Source organism: Pteronotus mesoamericanus, unplaced genomic scaffold (genome assembly GCF_021234165.1).
Source record: "Pteronotus mesoamericanus isolate MK-2021 breed Mesoamerican mustached bat unplaced genomic scaffold, CSHL_Meso_final scaffold_54, whole genome shotgun sequence".
Classification (NCBI taxonomy): Eukaryota; Metazoa; Chordata; class Mammalia; order Chiroptera; family Mormoopidae; genus Pteronotus; species Pteronotus mesoamericanus.
In genome coordinates this window covers 36,545,944-36,567,487 of record NW_026555321.1, presented here as the reverse complement: position 1 = coordinate 36,567,487, position 21,544 = coordinate 36,545,944, and the positions used below count along the sequence as shown (strand labels likewise).

General features: G+C 41.4%; 1 protein-coding gene across 1 annotated transcript; it reads left to right on the top strand.

The window, feature by feature from the left end:
- Positions 1-1,803: 1,803 nt before the first annotated feature.
- Positions 1,804-20,338, top strand: WDR82 (WD repeat domain 82). The gene is made up of 9 exons (XM_054595595.1): positions 1,804-2,266; positions 6,240-6,337; positions 8,610-8,676; positions 13,974-14,073; positions 14,547-14,663; positions 14,909-15,064; positions 15,491-15,560; positions 16,134-16,276; positions 17,279-20,338. Exons 1-9 carry the CDS (start codon positions 2,106-2,108, stop codon positions 17,306-17,308), a joined length of 942 nt encoding a protein of 313 aa, XP_054451570.1. The 5' UTR covers positions 1,804-2,105; the 3' UTR covers positions 17,309-20,338.
- Positions 20,339-21,544: the final 1,206 nt, after the last annotated feature.

Sequence of the window (21,544 nt, the reverse complement as noted above, 5' to 3'; positions counted from 1 at the left end):
ACAGGTGTAAGGTGATATTTAATTGTGGTTTTAATTTGCATTTCTCTGACAATTAGTGACATCGAGCATCTTTTCATATTGGCTATCTGTTCTGTTGAGGTCCTTTGTCCATTTTTAAATTGAATTTTTTTTTTTTGGTGTTGACTTGTGTAAGCTCTTTATAAATTTTGGATATTAACCCCTTATCAGATGTATCATTGAGTATGTTCTCTCATTCAGTGGGTGTTTTTTCATTTTGTTGATGGTTTTCTTTGCTGTACAAAACTCTTTTAATGTAGTCCCATTTTTTAATTTTTCCTTGTTTTTCTTACCGGAGGAGATATATCAAAAAAAACTATAACATATGTCTGAGATTTTACTGCCTATGTTTTATTTCCAGATTTTTTATAGTTTCGAGTCTAACATTTAAGTCTTTAATCAATTTTGAGTTTATTCTTATGTATGGTGTAAGAGGGTGGTCTAGTTTGTTTTTTGCACATATCTGTCCAGTTTTCCCAACACCCTTTATTGAATGCACTGTCTTTACCCCATTGTGTGTTCTTGCCTCCTTTGTCAAATATTAATTCACTATAAAAGAATGGGCTTATTTCTGGGCTCTCTATTCTGTTTCATTAATCTGCATGTCTGTTTTTATGCCACTATCATGCTGTTTGATTACTATGGCCTTGTAGTGTAGTTTGATATCAGGTGGCATGATTTTCCAACTTCGTTCTTCTTGCTCAAGATTACTGAGGTTATTCCAGGTCTTTTGTGGTTCCCTATATGCTTTTGGAATATTTTTTATGGTTCTGTGAAATATGCCATTGATATCTTGATAGGTGTTGTGTTGAATCTTTAGATTGCTTTGGGTTGTATGGACATTTTAATGATGTTAATTCTTCCTATAAACACGGTATATGCTTCCACTTATTTCTATCTTCTTCGATGTATTTCTTTCGTGTCTTATAATTTTCTGAGCACGGGTATTTTACACCCTTGCTTAAATTTATTCCTTGGTACTTTTTTTGATGCAGTTGTAAATGGGAGTTTTCCTAATTTCCCTTTCTGATAGTTCATTACTGGTGTATAAAAATGCCACTTACTTCTGGATATTTATTTTGTATCCTGCTACTTTACTGAATTCATTTATCAGTTCTAGTAGTTTATTGGTGGAATATTTATGGTTCTCTACTATATCATGCCATCTTCTGTGAATACTTTTTAAAATTTAGATGAGTGTTTCTTAAGAAGTGGATCTGTACACTTAAAATTAGTTCACTTTGTGCACTTACACAATTAAGAGTTTTAAAAGAAGGCTTAGAGTTCTGGCTGGTGGTCACAAGGGTGTATAACCAAATTAAAAAATACATCCACTAAAATTCTGTGCAGTCTACCATGTTATACCTTAATAAGGAAAATATGGAAATTGAAACTATGCTGGCTCTGTCCTGGACTAGCAGTCAGAGCTGGCCCTGATCTGTTCACTGACCCCCAGAAAGGCTCAGGGCCACAGCAGGTCCCTGCAGGACAGGCTTCCACCGTGGCCTGCGGTTAGGGCGACCACGTCTCTCGGTCAATACTAAAGTCCTGAACAAAGGTCCACCGCTACGGGGCAGCAGAGGTCTTCCGGCCCACGGGGGAAAGCCATTAGCTAACCCACCTTTGCGGCCCCACGACCTGGTGGAAAATCGGGGCCTTGAGCTATCCCGCCACTCCACTCCTCGCTGGCCGTACTGACGTCACCGCCCCGCCTCCTGGCCTCGCGCCGCCGTTCCCGCACCGCCCCTTTTCCCAGCGTGCACCGCGGTGAAGTCCCTCGCCCTCGACTTCTGCCTGTCGCCCCAAGATGGCGGACACAATGAGCAGATACCGCGCCGGTTGCCCCTGAGACTACCGTGAGGAGAAACGGTCGGCAAGGCCTCAAAGTCTGGGCAGAAGAACGTTGCAGGAGCAGAAGGAGGGAGAGGAGGAGGCGGCCCGATTGTCGGCTGCTCTCCCGTTCACCGCGGCGCAGCACCCGCTCCTCCTGGGTCGGCCCCTCGGCAGCCCGCCCGCTTGTCCGCCCGTTCGTCGCGGGGCCCCGCCCCGGCCCTGCTCGGCCGCTGCCTCCTCCAGCAGCCGCCGCCATGAAGCTGACAGACGGCGTGCTGCGGAGCTTCCGCGTCGCCAAGGTGTTCCGTGAGAACTCGGACAAGATTAACTGCTTCGACTTCAGCCCCAACGGCGAGACAGTCATTTCAAGCAGCGACGACGATTCCATCGTGCTCTATGATTGCCAGGAGGGCAAGTGAGTGCGGCGGTCGCCCTGGGCCCGGATCTGAGTTCCTCCCTTTCGTGGTTCGCCCGGCGGCCGGCTCCCCGCCTCGACTCCGGCCCCCGCCTATTTTGCCCTGGTTCCTGTCAGGGCCGTTTCCACTCCGAAGCCGTCCAGGAGACCTTTTTCTTTCTTAAAAATATAGTAATGATAATATTATTATTTTGTATGTCTTCGGTCTTTCCAGACAGCGTTTCTGCATCTCTGGCTGTACCCCACCTTGACCTTGACCTTTAAGTGTCGGGTTTGCCCGCCCGCTCCCCAGCAGGCATCTTTTCGGCCCCTCGTACTTTATCTAAGGTGCCTGGCGGCTCTGCTTCCACCGCAGAACCGCGGAGGCTGCTCTCCTGCCTTATCCAGCAGCTCTGTGTGCCCTCTCTTAGGTGACCTCGATTCAGCCCTGGCACTCGGCCCATCCCCTTTCCCTCAGCTTCCCGCGGCCTTTCTGCCGGAAGGCCGCGTGGGTTGCAGTTCTTAGTCAGGATTTATTTGTTGTGTTTCTTTGGGCCCCGTGTCCTTTCGTTTCTGTTCCACATCATGCTCTTACTCCTAAAGACCCGACGCCTCCGCTTTTAAGTGAACTTTTTAGCAACATATGAAACTTTTCCTTTTTGTCAGACACAAACGAATTTGGCTGTCCCATCCCGACCCGACCTGAATATGAACCTCCCATTAGAACAAAGAAAGCACCGTATAACAATTTCGGTTTCCTCTTACGTTCAAAAAAATTACACTTTATGTTCCACTTGGGATTGTCAAAATTCCGAGTCTAGTCTGATCGTGAAATTTCTACGTTGTCCCAAGTCCTCTGAAGACCCACCACACCTGCATCTCTGCAAAAACTTGTGAGCATAGCATTTTTTGCCTTTTTTCCTGGGGACCTTGTCAGGCTCACCTGACTCCTGTAGACTTGTTTTCTTTAAATCCTTGCTAAATCGTGAGCTCTTTGGAGCAGAAACTGGTTTAGTTCATTTGATTTCCCTCCAGCCACCTTTTCCAAGCAGGTTTGCCGATGTTTGATATTGTCAGACTTCATTTTGTTACGTAGTTCCAGATCTTATTTTTTGAATCTTTGGGTTTTTCCTTCTACCTGCTCCAGCTGTTCTTTTTGCCTTTTAAAAAAACCGATGTCTTCTATAAACTTTCTTTTGGGACTTGTCTCTTTGTCAGTGAGTTTAGTTATCTAAAGTAATTCTGTTCTGGTCTGAGCCATAATGGTCTCATTTTTTCCCCACTGGGCTATGAAAGAGTATTATGTAACTGGCTCTGACTATGACTGCAGTATGTGGGAGGGTTGCCTGTAGTGGTGGTCCTGAGGGAGGAGAGAATTTGTTAGCTGGAGCAGTGCTGAGTTATTTGAATCAATTTAATTCATTTAGCGTATGGTTTGTTGTTCCACATCTGGCTACTTAAATCAGCTTAGAAGAGAGAGTAATGTATAAAGCTCTGGGTGAGGGTCAGTTGTAGGGTCCTGGAACTAGAAGTAATTTGAAGCTGGCTTACTTGAAATGTTTAGTGGTTGTGCACAGATTAAACCTCTCCCTGGAACCTGAGGATGGAGATGTATGGACTCATTCAAAGGAAATAAATGTCGTGATAGTATTTCTTCATAGTTTGTCTTGTAATTTCCACTTGTTGGAAGGGATGACAGTGACTTAAGTCTTGTCTTGTTAAAAGTAAAATGTTAATTTTATGACATTCTGTCATTTATTCACTAATGAAGCATTGCAAATGTAAATTTATTGGAATTATAAATTTATAGAAAGTTAACAGTAGTGTTCCAAAGAACTCCCATATGATCAAATAATTGGCTACATTTTGCTCCATTTGTTTATTATTTATACGTACCCATTTTTTCATAGGTACCCATTTTTTCCCTAGAAGTTGGAACTATCAAGCCCCTTTACCCCAAAACATAGATCCCTACAACAGGGTGTTCTTAAGCACAAAGACATTCTCTTAACCAGAGCACAGTTATCCAAGTTAGGAAATTTAATACTGATACAATAATGTAGAGCATGCTTTTAAAAATTTTCTCTTATCAAATAGTTTTGATCTTGTTTTATTGTGATCTGTGGCAAGAGAGGCGTGGTAGTTAGAAGACCTGGGTACTAGTTTGGCCTTGTGACCAGGTATGTGACATTGGTCAGTTCATTTCTCTGGATATTAGATGACCTCTTAGCATCTAGGAGTCCATGGTCCTAAGTGGTAATGTGAAGAAAAAAAATTGCCACTAGCGTGGGTCAGACTAACATTGGAAGAAAAGTCATTTCTTTGTAAGGCATAGTGTCTTTATTAGCTGGTACTGATGATAGAATTTGGGAGTTTGAAAATGGCTAAAACAATATTCTTTATGCTTAATGTTTTCTAGTTTACTGTTCATTTAAACTTTCCTTATAAAGGAGTTTATTCACCTAGTTATTTTTTTTATCAGCTTGAGGGAATATGAAGGATATTAACTGTGGTAGGTGATGCAAATTATTCCAAGAGAGGGCTTTAATATTATTTATTCATACTTGATTACCAGAGCTATAGAGTTGGTGGAGAGAAGCTTATCAAAATGTTTGTGAAAAAATGTTCCAGGGCTTTGCAGAGATTCTCTGAAATAGATGCAATACTTTAGAAACTTGCTTTCAAACTAGGAAATGATATGTGGTAAAAGATTCCTGTTATGAACAAGAAATCCCATGTCAGTGTTATTGATAAATTTGAGACAAATAGGCTCCATGTAGGTGGAGCTTAAATTTTGCATTACACCACATACTTTAACATTGGCTCTTTAGGCTCTTCTATTGTAGATAGACTGAAATACTGGGTAACTAAGCCTCTCCTTTTGCTGGTAGAGGCAAAGTCAGTTTGAGAGCAAGGGTTTACTCATGCTCATACTTACTTGTTTACTTCCCCCTAGGTTACCATGATACAGTAGGTAACCCCAATGTACAATCCTGGTCAGAGGACTCTAGTAGGTAGCCTCTGAACTGAACTTTTTAGCAGTAATGGTAAGAAAGTGGAAAATTCAGTGCATTTGGAATGGGAAGTCTTGTTTGGAAATAGGTTTTATGTAGGAAAACCCTTAACCTCACTGACATTAACAAATATTGAAAATACAAATGATGGAATTCTTAAAGCTATCTGAGTCATGATTGTTTAGCATTTATGTGCAAAGACGATTTTGCATTGATGACACAATGAACTTCATAAATTGAAACTCTTGGTAAACATTGGTAAAGGATTTATGAAATCCCCCTTACTCCTAAGTGTAGAACATTATGAAGTTTTTGGTTAATGATTTTACTGAATTAGGTTTGAGCTTGATCTTCAGGCTTCTATAGAAGAAGACATTTAAGGAACTTCAGCGAATGGATTGATGTCCCTTAGCTTGGAAATACGTGATTTTACATTCAAGTGAAAAAGAAAACCAATGGCTAGTTTTGCTAGGGGAGAGTTAGGCTTGCCTTTCAAAAGGCTCAGCAAATGCTTTGGACCTGTGGGATAGGAAGAATAGATAGCTTTTTTTGCAACAGCAGGTTATATTAGGAAGGGTAATCAGTATGTTCTGGCCACACTGGTTTGATGTATTTCCATATCCCTCTTTGTCATCAGGATGACTTGTGTTGTTTTGTGTGCCTTTCTTCCCAAATAGATGCAGTTTTTCTCAAAGCTGACTTTTGAACATTGTAGTAAAGGCTGAATTGAGCTCTCAGATTTCTTCTACATCCTAACCATGGCATTTAATGTTCAGAGGTTAAAGGTTTTTGCAGTTGATTTGGTTCCATTTGTTTTCTTCCCTTTTGGAAGAACTGCTGGGGTTTTTTTTTCCAGTGTTCAAACTTACCAAGAATCCTCACCCTTGCCACATCATTCAAGTACTTTTCTTTATGAAAATCCCATATTTTTCTGATGGAGGATTTTGATGGTTTTCTTTCTCTGTCCATTTCCTTATCAGACCAAAGAGAACTCTGTACAGTAAGAAATATGGCGTGGACCTCATCAGATACACTCATGCAGCAAATACAGTCGTTTACAGCTCTAACAAAATAGACGGTAAGCAAGCCCTTTTTTTTAGGAGTCATGGTCATGGTTTCCTTTGTTGAATAGTTCATGGAGTCTTTGTGTTGAATAGTTCATGGAGTCTCTGTTTTGGTTATAGTTACTTTAAGGTAAATATTTTCCTATGATGTTGGCAATGCTAACATTGTTGTGGCTGAAAAGATGCTGGAGGAAGCCACTAGTGCATTTGAAGGACCTGAAACTGAGTATGAAAGGTCTTCAGTTTAGAGTGGAAAGTGGAAATAGGAAGCAACAAATATGTATTTATGGTTTGTACTTCTTGAAACTTAAAAGAATACTTGCCATACAGCAAGTGGTAAACAATAGTATCTCCTACTCAAAATACTGAGGTATGAGAAAAGTTTTCACAAATGCTTGAGCTATGATTGTTTAGGGAATGTTGGAAGACTTTGTGGTGTATGCCCAGTCTTATGGTCTGTGTCATAAAGGACAGTGCACTGACCTTGGGTATCTTTGATTATGGGGACATTTTTTAATCTGAATTTTATTCTTTTCCTGTTTTACTTTTAAGTAAAACTAATGTCTTTGAAGAATAAAGAGTTATTTTTAGAAATTAAACTTGTGAATTTCTTTCTCTAATAAATGGTCTCTGTTTTTAACCTGCATTTCACCTGTAATAAAGCAATCACACCTACTTTCATGTTAGGGCTCCTTTTTAAAAAAATTTAACTTAATCTCACAGATTTATTGGTTACTTCACTTTTTTGTGTTAAGATTTTCCTAATGTTATTCAACAAAGATTGCTTAGATTGCTATTTTGACTATGCCTGGTTCAGTTGATGGGCAGAAGTATTTTTTTTTTAAATGAGATTTTTCTGCCTGCACTTGATTTTGAGTAAGTATATTATTTCTATTTTTCATGCCTCTGTTTCAGAAGTGGTTTTCTAAGTAAGCATGCATTTGATGCTTTTGGACAAGAATATAAAACATTAGATCCTGAGGAAATGTATCTGTTTGAGCATCTGCATGACTGGTATATTTCTTTTGTTGGGGTGTTTTTCTGGGTGATTGAATGAGGATTGTCCAAATACGATTCAAGAAGAGGCAAATATGTGGCACTTGCAGCTTTGCTGCCAGGCCTCTGCTGTGAGGATGTTGCCTTTCCTGTCTCGAGTGCATCCTGAAGAGTTCCTCCAACGCTTCGTTTCCTTTTGCCTGATTCCAGGCTGAGGTAGTAGTTTGTACAGTTTGAGGGTCTATGATACCACCCGGTACAGGAGATAACTGTACAGGCCACTGCCTTGCCAGGAACAGCGCGCCAGCTACCTAGTGGGGCGGAGAGGATGGCGACGCCCTGCTCATCTCTGGGAAACCAGGTAATGAGGAGGAAGCCTTTTTCTGCTTAGGGCAGGTGAGTAGCTCCTAGCAATAGAACATCCAGGAAGATTTTATAGATGTTATTAGAGAACTCTGAAGATGTATTCAAGGAAAACCAATTTAGAGTTCAGTTTTGGAACATACCATCTCCCAGGTTAAATGCCTTCTAATTAGAAAGTAAACCACTGGGATGACTTGGTGCTTCAGTATCTTTGTTCCTATGTTCTGTTTGCCTCCAGAATGTTCTTTCTATGCTTTCCTTTCTGTATTTTGGCATCATTTCCTATCACCCCTTTCTCAACAATTGTTCCTTGTTCATAGTCTTTTTAGGGCCATAGAGCTTTCCACTTCTGTTCTTTATGGCACTTCATTTGCTTCCCACTACCATATTTTTTGTTTATTTTTTCAGATGGAATCATTTGATTTTTAAGATTGTCTTTATTTTACTCAATTCAAGCACAGATCTCTACAGTTATGCCTTTCCTTGATACTGTCAAAATCTCACTTTTCTGATTTGTTGGTATAGTTTATGAATTTTGTTTTGAAATCTCTTGAGATGTTTTAAACCCAAATTTTCTCACTTCTTTTAGCAACCTTATTTTTAACTTACTGCTCTGGTTAATTAGAAAGGACGTAGGATATTACTTCTCTTTCCATTTAGGTTTAGTGTAAATTGTATATCTAGTTAACATTCAGGTGAGGTCATTGCTCTATAGGCTGTCAACTTAAGAACTCTGCTTTTGAATTATGTCAAATTTGTAGTACCTACTCTTCAGCTGTGGAAAGGAATCATTCACTATTTATTCACACCTTGCTTGGGTTATGGACAGCAATGAATTCTTTGACCTTGTCTTTTCAATATGAAAATGCAAAGTAAATTTCTTTAAAAATAGTGGGATATCATCATGCCTTATTTGTCTTCTTACAGATACTATTCGTTACCTGTCTTTGCATGACAACAAATACATCAGATATTTTCCTGGACATAGCAAAAGGTAAGACCCAGGTGTTACAGAAGTAGATAGTTCTTTTATCCCTGAGATTCCACACAATAGTAGAATAGAGAGATTTTATCAGTGAACTAAAGCTAGTTCCTCACTGCTGTTTGGCATTCCTCTTAGTCTTTGGTTAACCCTGACCCAGTCAGCTCTTGATTAACCAAGGTTGTGGAGGCGGGGTGGGGGGGGGGGGGGGTAGGACTTTATACGTAAACTGAAACCACAATTAAAACATAATTAGGAAAAAAGGTAGATTTAAGATATTCAGTGGAAACCTATATAGTAAAAAAATACAATTAGCATTTAGGAACCCTAAAAATCAGATATTCCTTAATGAAAGGCTCTTGTACATATATGAGGCCGCCTGGTATAGGTGGCCCATTTCAGCATGCTCCTACTCTACACAAACATTCTATGTGAGGATAATCTTAATGATGATGCAAAAAAAATTAATAATTGTCCTTTGTGACTTTTGAAAGTCAGGAAGCTTGTTTCCTTATTCTATTTTGTAATGTAGGTTGCTTCTCTCTGTCTCCTACCCCAATTTCCACATTATTTTTTCTCTCATTTTTCAAGGGTTGTTTGAGTGCTAAACACATTTTCCCTTGGATGATATTTTAATCACTTGGACGGGGTATTTCCTCCTGCTTTTATTTGCAAATGTACATAAACCAAGTAAGGCTTGAAGTAGTAGAGAACCCTGACAGGAGGTGGACTGAGAGCCAGGCTGCACTTCTGATTGGGCAGGGCCTTTCTATGTTGCTGAAGGTAAGAGGTGGCAGCTATTGGTTACTGTAGTTCCAGGCAAAGAATGGCTTATGGCAAGTAGATGTTTTTGCTTGTTTGTAATCAAATTAATGTTCACAAATGTACTCTCTGTAATTAAGAGTTAATTGCAGTCAAAATTCTTTCCAGTCTTCCCAGTTATCCAACCTTTTGACTGATTTTTCAAAGATGACTTTGTCCCTCCTTTTTTTTTCTTCTTTTTTTTTTTTTTAAACAAAATCAAGGCCATCCAAGTTCATTCTTTTCAAATTTTCTCTTCCACCTGAGTTCTTTTCTTTGGAAATCTTTTCTTGAGAAAGCAGTAGCCTTTCTTCCTTGACAAAACCAAGCTTTCTGTTTGCTTTCATCTCCTTAACTGGACTTTTCCTTGCTGTCTACAAACTTACTTGGTCCTCCTTATCTTAAATATATTTCTTGAGCCTATCACCCACTGTTTTTTACTGTCAAACATGAATAATCTGAATACTCCCATCTTCACCTCCTCACAATTATTCACTGTTTAAATTGCTCTCAGTCTAGTCTCAGAGTCATCTCTGGGGCTTTTTCCAAGTTGTTTTTACTTTCCTTTCCCTCTCTTTTTTTATGGGGTGCTCATCATCAATAAAACATTTTTTTTTTCCTTTGGCAATTGACTTTTCCCATCTTGGTTCTGTTCTTGCTATTCTTGGCTTCTCTCTCTCCTTTTGACCCTGAAATAAACAAGGCTTTATCCTAGCCTTTTCCCCTTCTTGGTGTTTGTACAAATAATGCCACTGATTTCATTCATGTCTACTCAGGTGGATTCCCAAATCAGTATTTGTAGCTCATGTATGTCATAATTACCAGACTCAACTTCCCCCTACAGGTTTTATACACAGCTACACTGATGTCTTCTATACCCCCACCCGACAGGTCCAACACTCCATCCATCATTGTTCTATTCCTTGGGCCATCTCCCATCTCTACCTTACGTTTCTTCATCTCTGTGCCTTTCAGTTTTCTGGACTCAGAGCCTCTGTTGTTTCTTCACTTTCTTTTCCCTTCCTTCACATCCAGTGAAATGTTAAATCCTATTAATTCTACCTAGCTGTAACCTCCTGTGTCACTCTTCCTGACTCCTTTCTTTTCTTTTGCCCTCTCAGGTGAATTATTGTCATCCTAATTAACCTCCCTATCTCTCATTTTTCGGCCTCATCACCCTGTATGACAGTTTTGAGCACTTCACAGCATCCCTCAGGAAGCCTTAATAGTTCTCCATATCTGCCTGCTCCTTTCCCTTGGAGTCAAGTTTTCCTTCTTCTGGTTTTGACCTGTTTTGCAGCAGCATCTCCCAGTTGAGATGAACTGAACATGTGCATCATGCCTCTGTATTTTGCACTGTCTGGAAAAGCATCTCCCATTGAAACTCATACCACAGGCACTGGTTGTTTTTTTTTTTTTTTTCCAGAATACCTCCCTGACCCTCTTTTGGAGTTGTCTGGACTAGATAATTAAGCTTCCATAGAGTTGAGGTATTATTCCTCTTTGTATTTCCTGCACCTCTCAGCGCAGAGTCTTATGCCACGATGACTTACTTAGAGCTATTGATCTGAATACCATGGCATAAAATTATATGTCTATATGCATTTTGCTTATTTACTTTTTTAATACCACCTCAGCATTCCCAGGAAATTTTGGCTTACAATGTATTTTAAATTTTTAAGTTGGGGAGCTAGTGTAAATATTGTTATATTGGAAGAAGAATTTTTTTGAAAAGAAAAAATGATTTTTTAAAGAAAATAAAGTAAATTTGAAGACAAGTAATTTTCTCATTTTTCTATTCACAGCATAGATTTTAATTGTTTCTAGTGGAACAAAAACCTCCTGAACTCCTTTCAGTATCATTCAAATCTTGAACTTCTCTGTTTCTAGATTTAAAAAAATCCATTCGCAAATGAGTTTTGCAATCCAGTCACCTTTTTTACTTCAAACTTTTCTTTGTCAAACTGAAACAGCGCAACATGCACATTTCCTCTGTAATCTTTCTTTAAAAAATTATTTATTTTTAGCTTGAGACAGATATCAGTTTATTGTTTCACTTATTTATGTGTATGCATTCATTGGTTGCTTCTTGTATGTGCCCTGAACAGAGATTGAAGCCACAACCTTGGCGTATTGGGATGATGCTCTAACCAACTTAGCTCTGTATTAATCTTGGGCTCCTCTATCATCTTGATCTGTGATACCAGCTGCCAAATCTATGAAATGTTTTGCCACCAAGCCAGAATGTGTAACTGTTTGTCCATAACACCCAGAAGGAAGAGCCGCCTGCATGTCCGTTTTCACAAGGGCTATCTCTAGGTGGTACTGTAGTCACAGGCACTATATAGGTCGTAGTTCACTACTTCATGGACCCCATGGTTGGGGCCATGACATGCTCTGTGGTCCTTCTCTATAGGCCAGGCCCAAATGCTGGGGAGGTGGAGGGTGTCTTCAGAGCAGGGTATGGCATAGTGAGGACACCAGCAGAAGGGATAAGAGAGCTCAGGATGAGCCCTTGGAAGAAATGTTTTTATATGAGTGATACTTAATGGTATAACTATAAAAAGAGATCCGTATCAGAAATATAGTTGCTGTTAGCACATACCTGTGGCTCTGTAATTTTAATGCACAACCAGTAGTTTTGCCCTTACCTAGGAACTTGTTAGAAATGCAGACCCTATTGGATTAGTTCTGAGAATGGATCCCAGCAATCTTTGTTTTAACCCACCCTCCAGGTGAAGCTGATGCCACTCAGGTTTAGACTATTTAGTCCGCACACCTCTAGTTAAATTATGCTTTTTTAAAAAAACTGAGATATAGGTCAGTACCCTTTTAAAGTATACAGTTCAGTGATTTTTATTGTTTTTATTATTTAAAGTTGGGCAGCCATCACCGCTATCTAATTCCAGAACATTTTTATCACCCCAAAGAGAAACCTTATACCCATTAGCAGTCAATTCCCAGTCCCTGGCAACCACTAATCTACTTTCTGTCTCCATAGTTTTGCCTCTTACAGACATTTTATATAAACGGAATCAGACAATGTATGGCCTTTTGTTTGTCACCACCTTTCCAAGGTTCATACATATTGTAACATGAATCAGTACTTCATTTTTTTAATGCTGAATGATACTCCATTGTATGGAATATACCACATTTTGCATATCCATTCATTAGTTAATGGACATTTGGGTTTCCAGTTTTTGGCTATTATGAATAATGCTGCTGTTAGCGTATGTGTACTTTTTGTGTGGACATATATTTTTATTTTTATTGTAATTTCTGGGTCATATAACAACTTAATTTTTTGAGAACTATAATACTGTTCCAAAGGAACTATGTCATTTTACATCCCTACCAGCAATGTATGAAGGTTCCACCTTTTCCACATCCTTACTGACACTTGTTACCTCTCTCTGTCCTTTATCTCTCTTTTAGATTATAGCTATGCTAGTGGTTGTGAAGTGGTATCTCATTGTGGTTTGATTTTTATTGGAATAATACATTTTTTGTGCTATAGCTTTAAGTTGTTTTTTTTCATTATACTAATTGCTTTTGATTATTCCAGATTACTTATGTAATATGTTCCTTAAGTGGAAGTTTGGGGAGAACAAGTATATAGGTAAGCTGGTAGAGTAGTTTAGAGTTCACATCAATTTTTTTAACCCTTGTCCAAAGATATGTTTATTGATTTTAGAAAGGAAAGGGAGAGATTGAGAGAAATATCAGTCCATTGCTTATGGGAACTCTGGCCTGCAGAGTACCCCAGTTCACTGTGGGTGGAAGGATGAGTCATTCCAGACACCCTTTGCCTGTCAAGGAAAGGGCAAGGCAATTCCCTCTAGTGGGGAATGCCCCGAGCCCCTGTACTCAGTGGCTTTTATTGAGAGGGTTACAGGTGGGGGACAGGTAGTAGTAATGTATAGGTAATCTAATTACATCAGTAACAAGCTTACAGAGAATAGGTGAGGTTTAACGAAGACAATGGCAGGAACACTCCGAAATCACTTGGGTCTGAGATGAGCAAACATGGCGCCAGGTAGGGTTTGGGTCAGGGCCCAGGAATTTTGTAAACGTCTTTCGCAGCCTTGAGCTGGTTATCTGGTATAAGATTAACGGAGCTTGAAGGAGAAACAAAGCGTGCTTCAAGGAGTGTAATTCTAGGCCTGATTTCCCCCGGGGGCCCTTGGCATTATTATCAGGTTCTGCCTATCAACTGCATTACCAGTGTTCTGGCCAAGTCTTATGGGTCCTCTCCCAGGCCTCAACTTGCATAGGACTGTAGTCCCTGATACTATTCAAAGCGGCCCCCTACAGTTGCTTCCTATATGTGCTCCAACCAGGGATTGAACCTGCTACCTAGGTATGTGCCATGACTGGAGGAGGTCAGACCTGTAACCTTTTGGTGCAGGGGATAATGCTCCAACCATCCCATCCACCCGGCCAGGGCCACATCTAACTTTTGTAAATATTTTGCTTTAACTCCTATTTATCTTTGTGCATTTCAGGGTGGTGGCCCTGTCCATGTCACCTGTGGATGACACTTTCATTTCTGGGTCTCTAGATAAGACCATCCGACTCTGGGATCTCCGGTCTCCTAACTGCCAGGTAATGGTACCTCATGGTTACACTGCCAGTGTTTTCTGTGGTAGGCACTATCATCAACTCCCTCTCAAGGAAGGGGGAAAACAGTGGTTCCATTCTGGAATCCTAGTCTTTTTAAACTTTGGAGAAAATCTGATTTCTTGGTAGGTAGCTGGTAATTAAGCAAATGCCCTTAATCCAGTGCATATTGCATTATGCTCTGTGGCTTGTTTCTTTAAAAAAGTTTTCCTGGAGCCTCTTAGCCTCAAGGGATTTTTTTAATTAGAATTCATTGTCTGTAAAATTGTACAGCTGGGGTTGATCTGAAGTCAGTTGTATGGAGATGTTTTTTAAAAGCCTCATTTTAGTTTTTTACTTTTTCAGTCTTGTAGGTAGGCTGGTGTCTGTTTGTGTCCCTTTCTTAGTTTTCTCTGGGAAAAATAAATTTTGTAGGTATAGGACCCTAGGTTCATTAACTTTTTCTTTATTTTTCTTAGGGCCTCATGCATCTACAAGGCAAACCAGTTTGTTCTTTTGATCCAGAAGGGTTAATTTTTGCTGCAGGTGTCAATTCTGAAATGGTCAAACTTTATGACCTTCGCTCTTTTGATAAGGTAAATTTTTGAATCTTTAAGCTGTGTTGATATTATGGAAGTTTTGAAGGGTAAGATGGACATTTAAAAACCTTTTCTATGGTAGAAGAGGTATGTGATAGCTATTGGAGAGGGTCATAGCAGTACTTAATCCTCTGTTTTCCTTAGAGAAAAAAGAATCTAAAGGGATGGAATAAGAATTGGCTCTGGTAGAAGGAATTACTGATGTGCCTTGGGCCTGGGGTTGTTGCATTTCTCTTTTGCAGGGGCCATTTGCAACATTTAAGATGCAGTACGATCGGACTTGTGAGTGGACAGGACTTAAATTCAGCAATGATGGCAAACTCATCCTCATCTCTACCAACGGCAGCTTCATCCGTCTCATTGATGCATTCAAGGGAGTAGTGATGCATACATTTGGGGTGAGCTGATGACCTTTCAGCATGGCTGTTTCCATGTTCTTACCTCCTGTGCTGAGAATTGTGTGTCAGTGGAGATGAGCAGTTATCCTTGACTCACTGATCACGACATATGCTTGTGTTTTCTTCCTGCACGTGAATGTATTTCTCTTGGATTCTAAGACATTCACTTCTCACCCCGTGACCCAAGTTTAATGTTTACATATAAAATAATTCCTGATCATAAATGTTTTCTTGCTCTTTTGAATATGGAGTTGGGTATACGAGGTAAATTGTAAAGGACGGTGGCCAAGTTTAAAATCTTGGTAGCACTGTGCATGAGGAGAGGGCTTCACAGAATGGAGGTGATGAGTCTGCTGGGTCAGTGTTTCTAGGCAGTTATTTTTTGTTAATGGTACTTTGACAAGAGAACTGTTCTGCCCTTTTTAGGGTTATGCCAACAGCAAAGCTGTCACATTGGAGGCCTCATTTACTCCAGACTCCCAGTTTATTATGATTGGTAAGTGTCCTTTATCCCTCTTGGGGGTTATTTTTCTGGTACTGAGATTTTGTTTATTTTATTTTTATTAGTTTTAACTAAGATATTATTTACTATCCTTTTGTTAGATGTTCTCAGATTTCTGTGTAGCAAAATATGCTAAAGGTGTAGTGTCTTTAAACTATTCTGACTTTGTAGTTCTTTACTGGGAACTGGCATTAATGTTGGTCTTCCCTGGACTAGTATTAGAGATAAACTCTACAAGCACTGTCATACTAGTAATACTAACTTTCTGGTATAATCCTGCTTTCAGTCACCTTAATGGCTACATGCTGGTAGTGTAATGATATTCAGCCCCCATTTTTAATGAGAATACTGAAGTTAGAGGGGAAGTGACTTGCCCAGAAACAAATAACTAGGGTCAAGATCAATCCCCAAAGTGTCTTTTCTTCACTGCCTTTTCTTCCTCTCAATCTCTGCTAAGGACTGGGTTCTGAAACATGGCCTCTCTCCAGATGTCAATCTTTGTCTTTTTCCCTCTTGTCTTTATATTGTGCCTTGAGCTGTCGTGTGTTCCTTGATCATTCTTTTCAGGGTCAGAGGATGGCAAGATCCATGTCTGGAATGGAGAGAGCGGTATAAAAGTAGCTGTGTTGGATGGCAAACATACAGGCCCCATTACCTGTTTGCAGTTCAACCCCAAGTTCATGACTTTTGCCAGCGCGTGTTCCAACATGGTATGTAACAGTGTGAGAGGTCCTTTAGTTGGGTTGTGGGTGTTTCAGTGAGCACAGCAAGTTATGTTCTAAATAGGTATGTTACAAGCACCAAGTTCATGTTTCTCGACTGGTTGCTTCCCTGTTTCACCTCTTGTTCTCTGATCTCTGGTTGGGCTGGTCTTTCACTTTTACTCTTCTGAGATCTGGGATCACCTCTGAGCTCCTGGGAGATATTAGGCCAATTTTAGCTCTGGCTTCTGGTTTTATGCCCAGACTACCTGGGCTATGCTTGACAGCCTTTTGGCTTCTTAAAATACTTTGAACAAGCTTTTTGTGGCTACAGCCTTTCAGTTTTCCATTTCTGTCAGTTAATGCTGAATTCCTCAAATTTTTACAGTTGATCACAACTCACCACTTAGAATTTTCTACAGGCCCTGTCTCTTTCTAATAATGCTGGCAGAACAAAGCATCATGAGTCTCAGCTTCCAGTTTCCTCTTGGCATCTTCTAAACCTACCTGGGTATTTGGAGATGAGGCACTTCACAACTAGCCTACCCAGAACACATCTTCCCTCCCACCCTTTGTCCCCCGCAATCTTTAACTAAGAAACCTATGTCCAAAAAAATGCAGCAAAACCACTCAGTCCAATTCCTCTCATTACAGCTTAGGAAGGTAGGGCCTGTTTGAGGTTACCTGGTATATTAGCAGTGAGGCCAGGTTACCCAGACCCCCACCTCCTGGACAGCACTCCTTTTTTTCCTTACCACTAGGCCACTGTGGTGGAAGGTAGACAGTGTTGGAGGGAAGCAGAACTAGTTTGCTTTCACGTAAAGCAGACTAAAAGCAGAGTGTTTCTGCATAGATGGCCTGAGTGAGTCAGTTGGTTGGGAGGGAGGGTCACTAGCTATAACTGCTTTACCATTGGAGTTGGGCAGCTTGATGTTGTGGGAAGGGGTTAAGAACCCTCAGCAGTTGAGAGAGAAGCTTGGCTTAAGTTGACTTCTCATGTTCTTTTTCCAGGCCTTCTGGTTGCCCACCATTGATGATTGACTCTGACGCTGTTCGGCTGTTTCTGTACAGTGAGGGTGGCCAGCAGGAAAAGAACAGGACTGAGATAATGGTGGTATTGGATCATTTGACTGGGCTGGAGAGCATCCTTCCAAATGGCCTTCCCATGGATGTGCTGTACATCTGTTCAAAAGGAAAAAAATTACTTTGCCAAGCTTCTTCAAAAGGATTCTTGGTGCAGCAGACTCAATTGGGACTGAGATTTTCTAGTTGTCAACTGCACCGAGCTCCTCCAGAGGAGTGACCAGACTCATGATTAGGGTATAGTGGGGCCTTTAAGGCACCTTCTGTTTTGAATGTATTTGCTGCTGAGGAGCCGGTGAAGTTACTGATTCTGCACATCCCCTCTCCCACCCCTATAAATGCATGGGAAGCCACAGTTCTGTTTTTGAAATGCTAGAGCAGCTCAGTGCCCCTTGTCCTCACCCTGCATGTCTTGTTACTGAGTTTCCCTGTGTCATTATGGTATAATCCACAACCATCATGTTACTTAGGTGCCAAACATTTACAGAAATAAGTCTTCATATATCTTGGGGTCAGAAAGGGACAGACAGAGAAAGATCTTGCTTGCCAGGAATCCTTGCAAGTTAGTCATTTGAGTGGGGGTGATCTAGACATGCCTCAGGCTCTGAGTTTTGGGTGGGGAAAGGCTCAAGACCTTGAAAGGGAGGGACAGGTAGCAGGTGAGTTCCTAGGCTGGGACGTTCAGCAGTAACCTAGTGTGGTCCCTTTTCGTCAAGACAAATCTATGGTCCTCTTGGGTGCCTACCCAGTGTGGTGGTGTACAAAAGCAAGGTGGGAGTCTGTTTTTGTACATGAGATACATCACACTTTCCTGTGGGCCAGTATTATGGAGTGAGTCTGAGTTGTTTACACTGATGCCTTCCCTGCCCACCACAAATTGTGTACATAGTCTTCTGATGATACCACCCTCTTCCCCAGCTCCCAACCATGAGCTGGCTCTAGGCCTGTGTTATATGTTATATTTAGCCTTTTTATATATGACCTGGGATTTCTGTTTGTATTTTAGCACAGTGTGTATGCCTTCATTTAAATATATCTGTGTGTATGCATATATATATATATATATATATATATACATACATATATATATATATATAAAATAGCTGTCATTTCTCAGAGTTTAGCTGAAGGACATGGAGCTCTGCAGCCTGGGGGAAAGACTGCATTCTTGCTAATAGTGTTTGCCAGAGGTGTTAGTAAGTCGTCCCTATTACACTTTCTCCCTTCAGGAGACCGAATGAAGCAAAGCTTCAAGTGTTTGCTAATCCCATGGCAGCTAAGTGAGGGTCTTGGGATGACTCTCTTGTGTTCCTCGAGCCGCACTTTGGGGCCCTCTCTGCAGTATTAGCCCCCTTTTTTGCCTGGTGATGTTCTGTCTGCACCTACGTATGCGTGACAGTCACTTTTGCATGCCTTCTGTGTCTGGTTTACAGTATTTGGGGACAGAATGCTGGAACCAGGCCATTTTCAGTTTGTCTGAGGCTTCTTTACCAATTATAAGTCACTCCTGTTTACCTCTTACGTCTTTTTTCTTTTCCTTGCCTTCTCTTGGGAGAGGGAAGGGTCCTGATCAGGGTTGAGTTGAGCTGTGGCTGGCTTATGGCCTTTTTCCTCCCCTACATGGCCTTAGAGCAGGATGAAGTGCATGGGTTTTTTTTTCCACTAAATTCCCAAACATTTAAGCAGGTAACATACTCCCTGCACATCCAGAAACAGACTAAACAAGGTTATGACTTGTCCAAGAGGACTTGCTTGAGTGCACAGTTGCTAGAAGGAAAGCAAGTCATTACTGCCTCTGTTCAGCAGCAGGAATAGGCTATGAACTGCAAGCAATTACTGTTTTGTTTTAGTAATTACTGTTTATTTTTAATCCTCACCTGAGGTTATGTTTATTGATTTTAGAGAGGGAGAAAGAGAAACATTGACTTGTTGCCTCCTCTATGTGCCCTGACTGGGGATCAAACCCACAATCTGACCAGGGATCAAACCTGTGACCTTCTGGTGTACAGGATGATGCTCCAACCAACTGAACCACCTGGCAAAGGCAGCAGTTACTTTTTGACTTACTCCTCAAACTTGAAAGTCAAGGGGCATGCATGCATCTTTCCCAATATAGACTAGAACCTGCAGCTTCTATGACAGTCACTGTTAATAGCTTGGCCATGTCAGAGTGATGGGACTTTTCGAAACCAAGTGGTCTGAGCTGTTACTGCCACTTCTGGCTTTCAGGGTAGAAAATTCATGGTAGGAATAATGTTCAGAGTGCTTGGAACTGGGTTAACAAGAAAACCTGCTTAATTAACATCTGTATCAAGAGCAACCACCAAGCATGACTTGTCTCTTAGTGAGAAAATGATTTGTATTGAGCTGTGTCCAAAGCTGAGACAAGACATCCTTTAAAAGATATGCATTGCATGGCCCCTACTTACGGGGACCCGTGGCTGCAGAGTTGAGAAGGGAAAAGATGCAGCTGGAAGTGACGAGATGGTTTGGTGGTAGGAGTAAGTCAGAATAAAGGGAGAAAAAGGCGGTGGGCCAGAGAGGATGAGGGCTGAGGCTGCAAGGATGCTATCAGTGGGAGCCAGAGGTGCTTGAGGTCTTAGTAAGGAGGAGCTGCTCACCACTCAAGGGCCAAAGCCACCGATTTGTATGTGACAGTAACACTGCACTATTCAGCCACCAACTAGTGGGTTATTTTTTTAAGGAGTAACTTCCCTGTTGCAATTATAATTAATGCTTATTAAAGAAAAAATGAGAATTTTAAAGAATCAGTTTGCTACCCAAATGCTACCACTGTTAATCTTTTGGTGTTAAATGTTTCTCCAGACATTTCTGTGTAGATTTTTGGTGTGTTTACATAGTTGTTATTCTACTGTATATACAATTTTATGTCCCTTTTGTACTTAACATAAACATTTTTTCCATGTTACCTGTCTTAAACAGAATTTTATGGCTGCATCCTCTTCCATTGAATTTCTGTAGCATTGTTTGCTTGGTTCCTAGAGTTGCCGGGAAAGGTGGGTTGTCTCCTGGCTCACACTGGGACTTGCTGTAATGCTGTGCGGATGGATTGTTGGGATCCTTGGGTAATGCCCTTGACTGTCCATGGTGACTAAGGCTTACTGACTGGTGGGAGAAACTCCTAGACTCAGCCCTCAATGCCTAGCGCCCTGGGTTGCTTCAACTCCAGCCTCTAATCAACCATATGGCCAGAAATGATTAACTGGGAAAGGCCAGCCTGAGCCAACCTTGATCTTCAAAGACTGCACCTGGCATGTACCTCAGGCCACCTTTCATTCCCACTGTTACCTCAGTTCTTGATCAGATTGGCAGCCTCTAGCTGGAATAAGAGTTGTCCTGCTAGGCTCTGGCTTCTGGGGGGCAAGTATAGTGGTACTTCTTTGAGGCTCCTATGCCAGTTCTGGCAGAAGGCCTGGCCAATTGCTTGGTAACCCATTGCTTGGCTTGTGAGTTGTGAACTCCTAGAGCCTATGACTTGGCTCTCTCCTCAAAGATGCAAGGACCTGCTTGCTGTCTGCCTCATTCCTGGCCTTGGGCCCATCACTTTGCCCACTGTTACTGGAGGTTGGCCAAGGGCTCTGAAGGGCAGCAGAGGGAACATGCCAGCTTGTGAGTGGTAGACCACACATAGGCTCTCCTGACAGATTGCTCAAGGAGGAAGAGACCTCACAGCCTGGTGGGAAGGCTGCCATAGTGTTTGGCCCAGCTGAGACGTGAATACATAGGTCAGTGTAGCTGCCCCTGCCATAGTCACTTCCTGTTGGTTTGGCTTGCTTGCAGTTGAGACCCACTGCACCCATTCCCTGGGCCTCAGCCTTTGGTATGAGAAGCAAGGGTAAGCAGTGGGGTCTGGGGATGAACTGGTTTAGCTGTTAATGTGGGTGAAGGGCAGGTACAGTATGCTGTCCATGCTTTTGGGGGAGGGGCAGGAGACTGCAGAGGAAAGAGGAAGTAAAACTCCTGCAGACTGTTCAGGCATACTCCTGCATTTGCCAGCTACCTAACTAACGGAGCCCTGGGGAGGCTGTCCAGGGCTGCTGGGGCTGACCACAGTTTGTGAGGACCCAGCTGTGCCAGGTGTAGGTCCAGAAGTGCTGAGCTGTGGAATATGACTGAAAAATGAGAAATTGCAGTTTTTCCTATCTCTTCCCTAAAGAACATACAGAAAATGGT

What these genes read in the sequence shown, in the direction of transcription:
- WDR82 (XM_054595595.1), top strand. Translation starts at nt 2,106, where the DNA reads ATGAAGCTGACAGACGGCGTGCTGCGGAGCTTCCGCGTCGCCAAGGTG. An exon ending in CAGCTCTAACAAAATAGACG is followed by an intron (nt 6,338 to 8,609) that starts GTAAGCAAGCCC and finishes GTCTTCTTACAG; the next exon opens with ATACTATTCGTTACCTGTCT. An exon ending in ACCTTCGCTCTTTTGATAAG is followed by an intron (nt 14,664 to 14,908) that starts GTAAATTTTTGA and finishes TCTCTTTTGCAG; the next exon opens with GGGCCATTTGCAACATTTAA.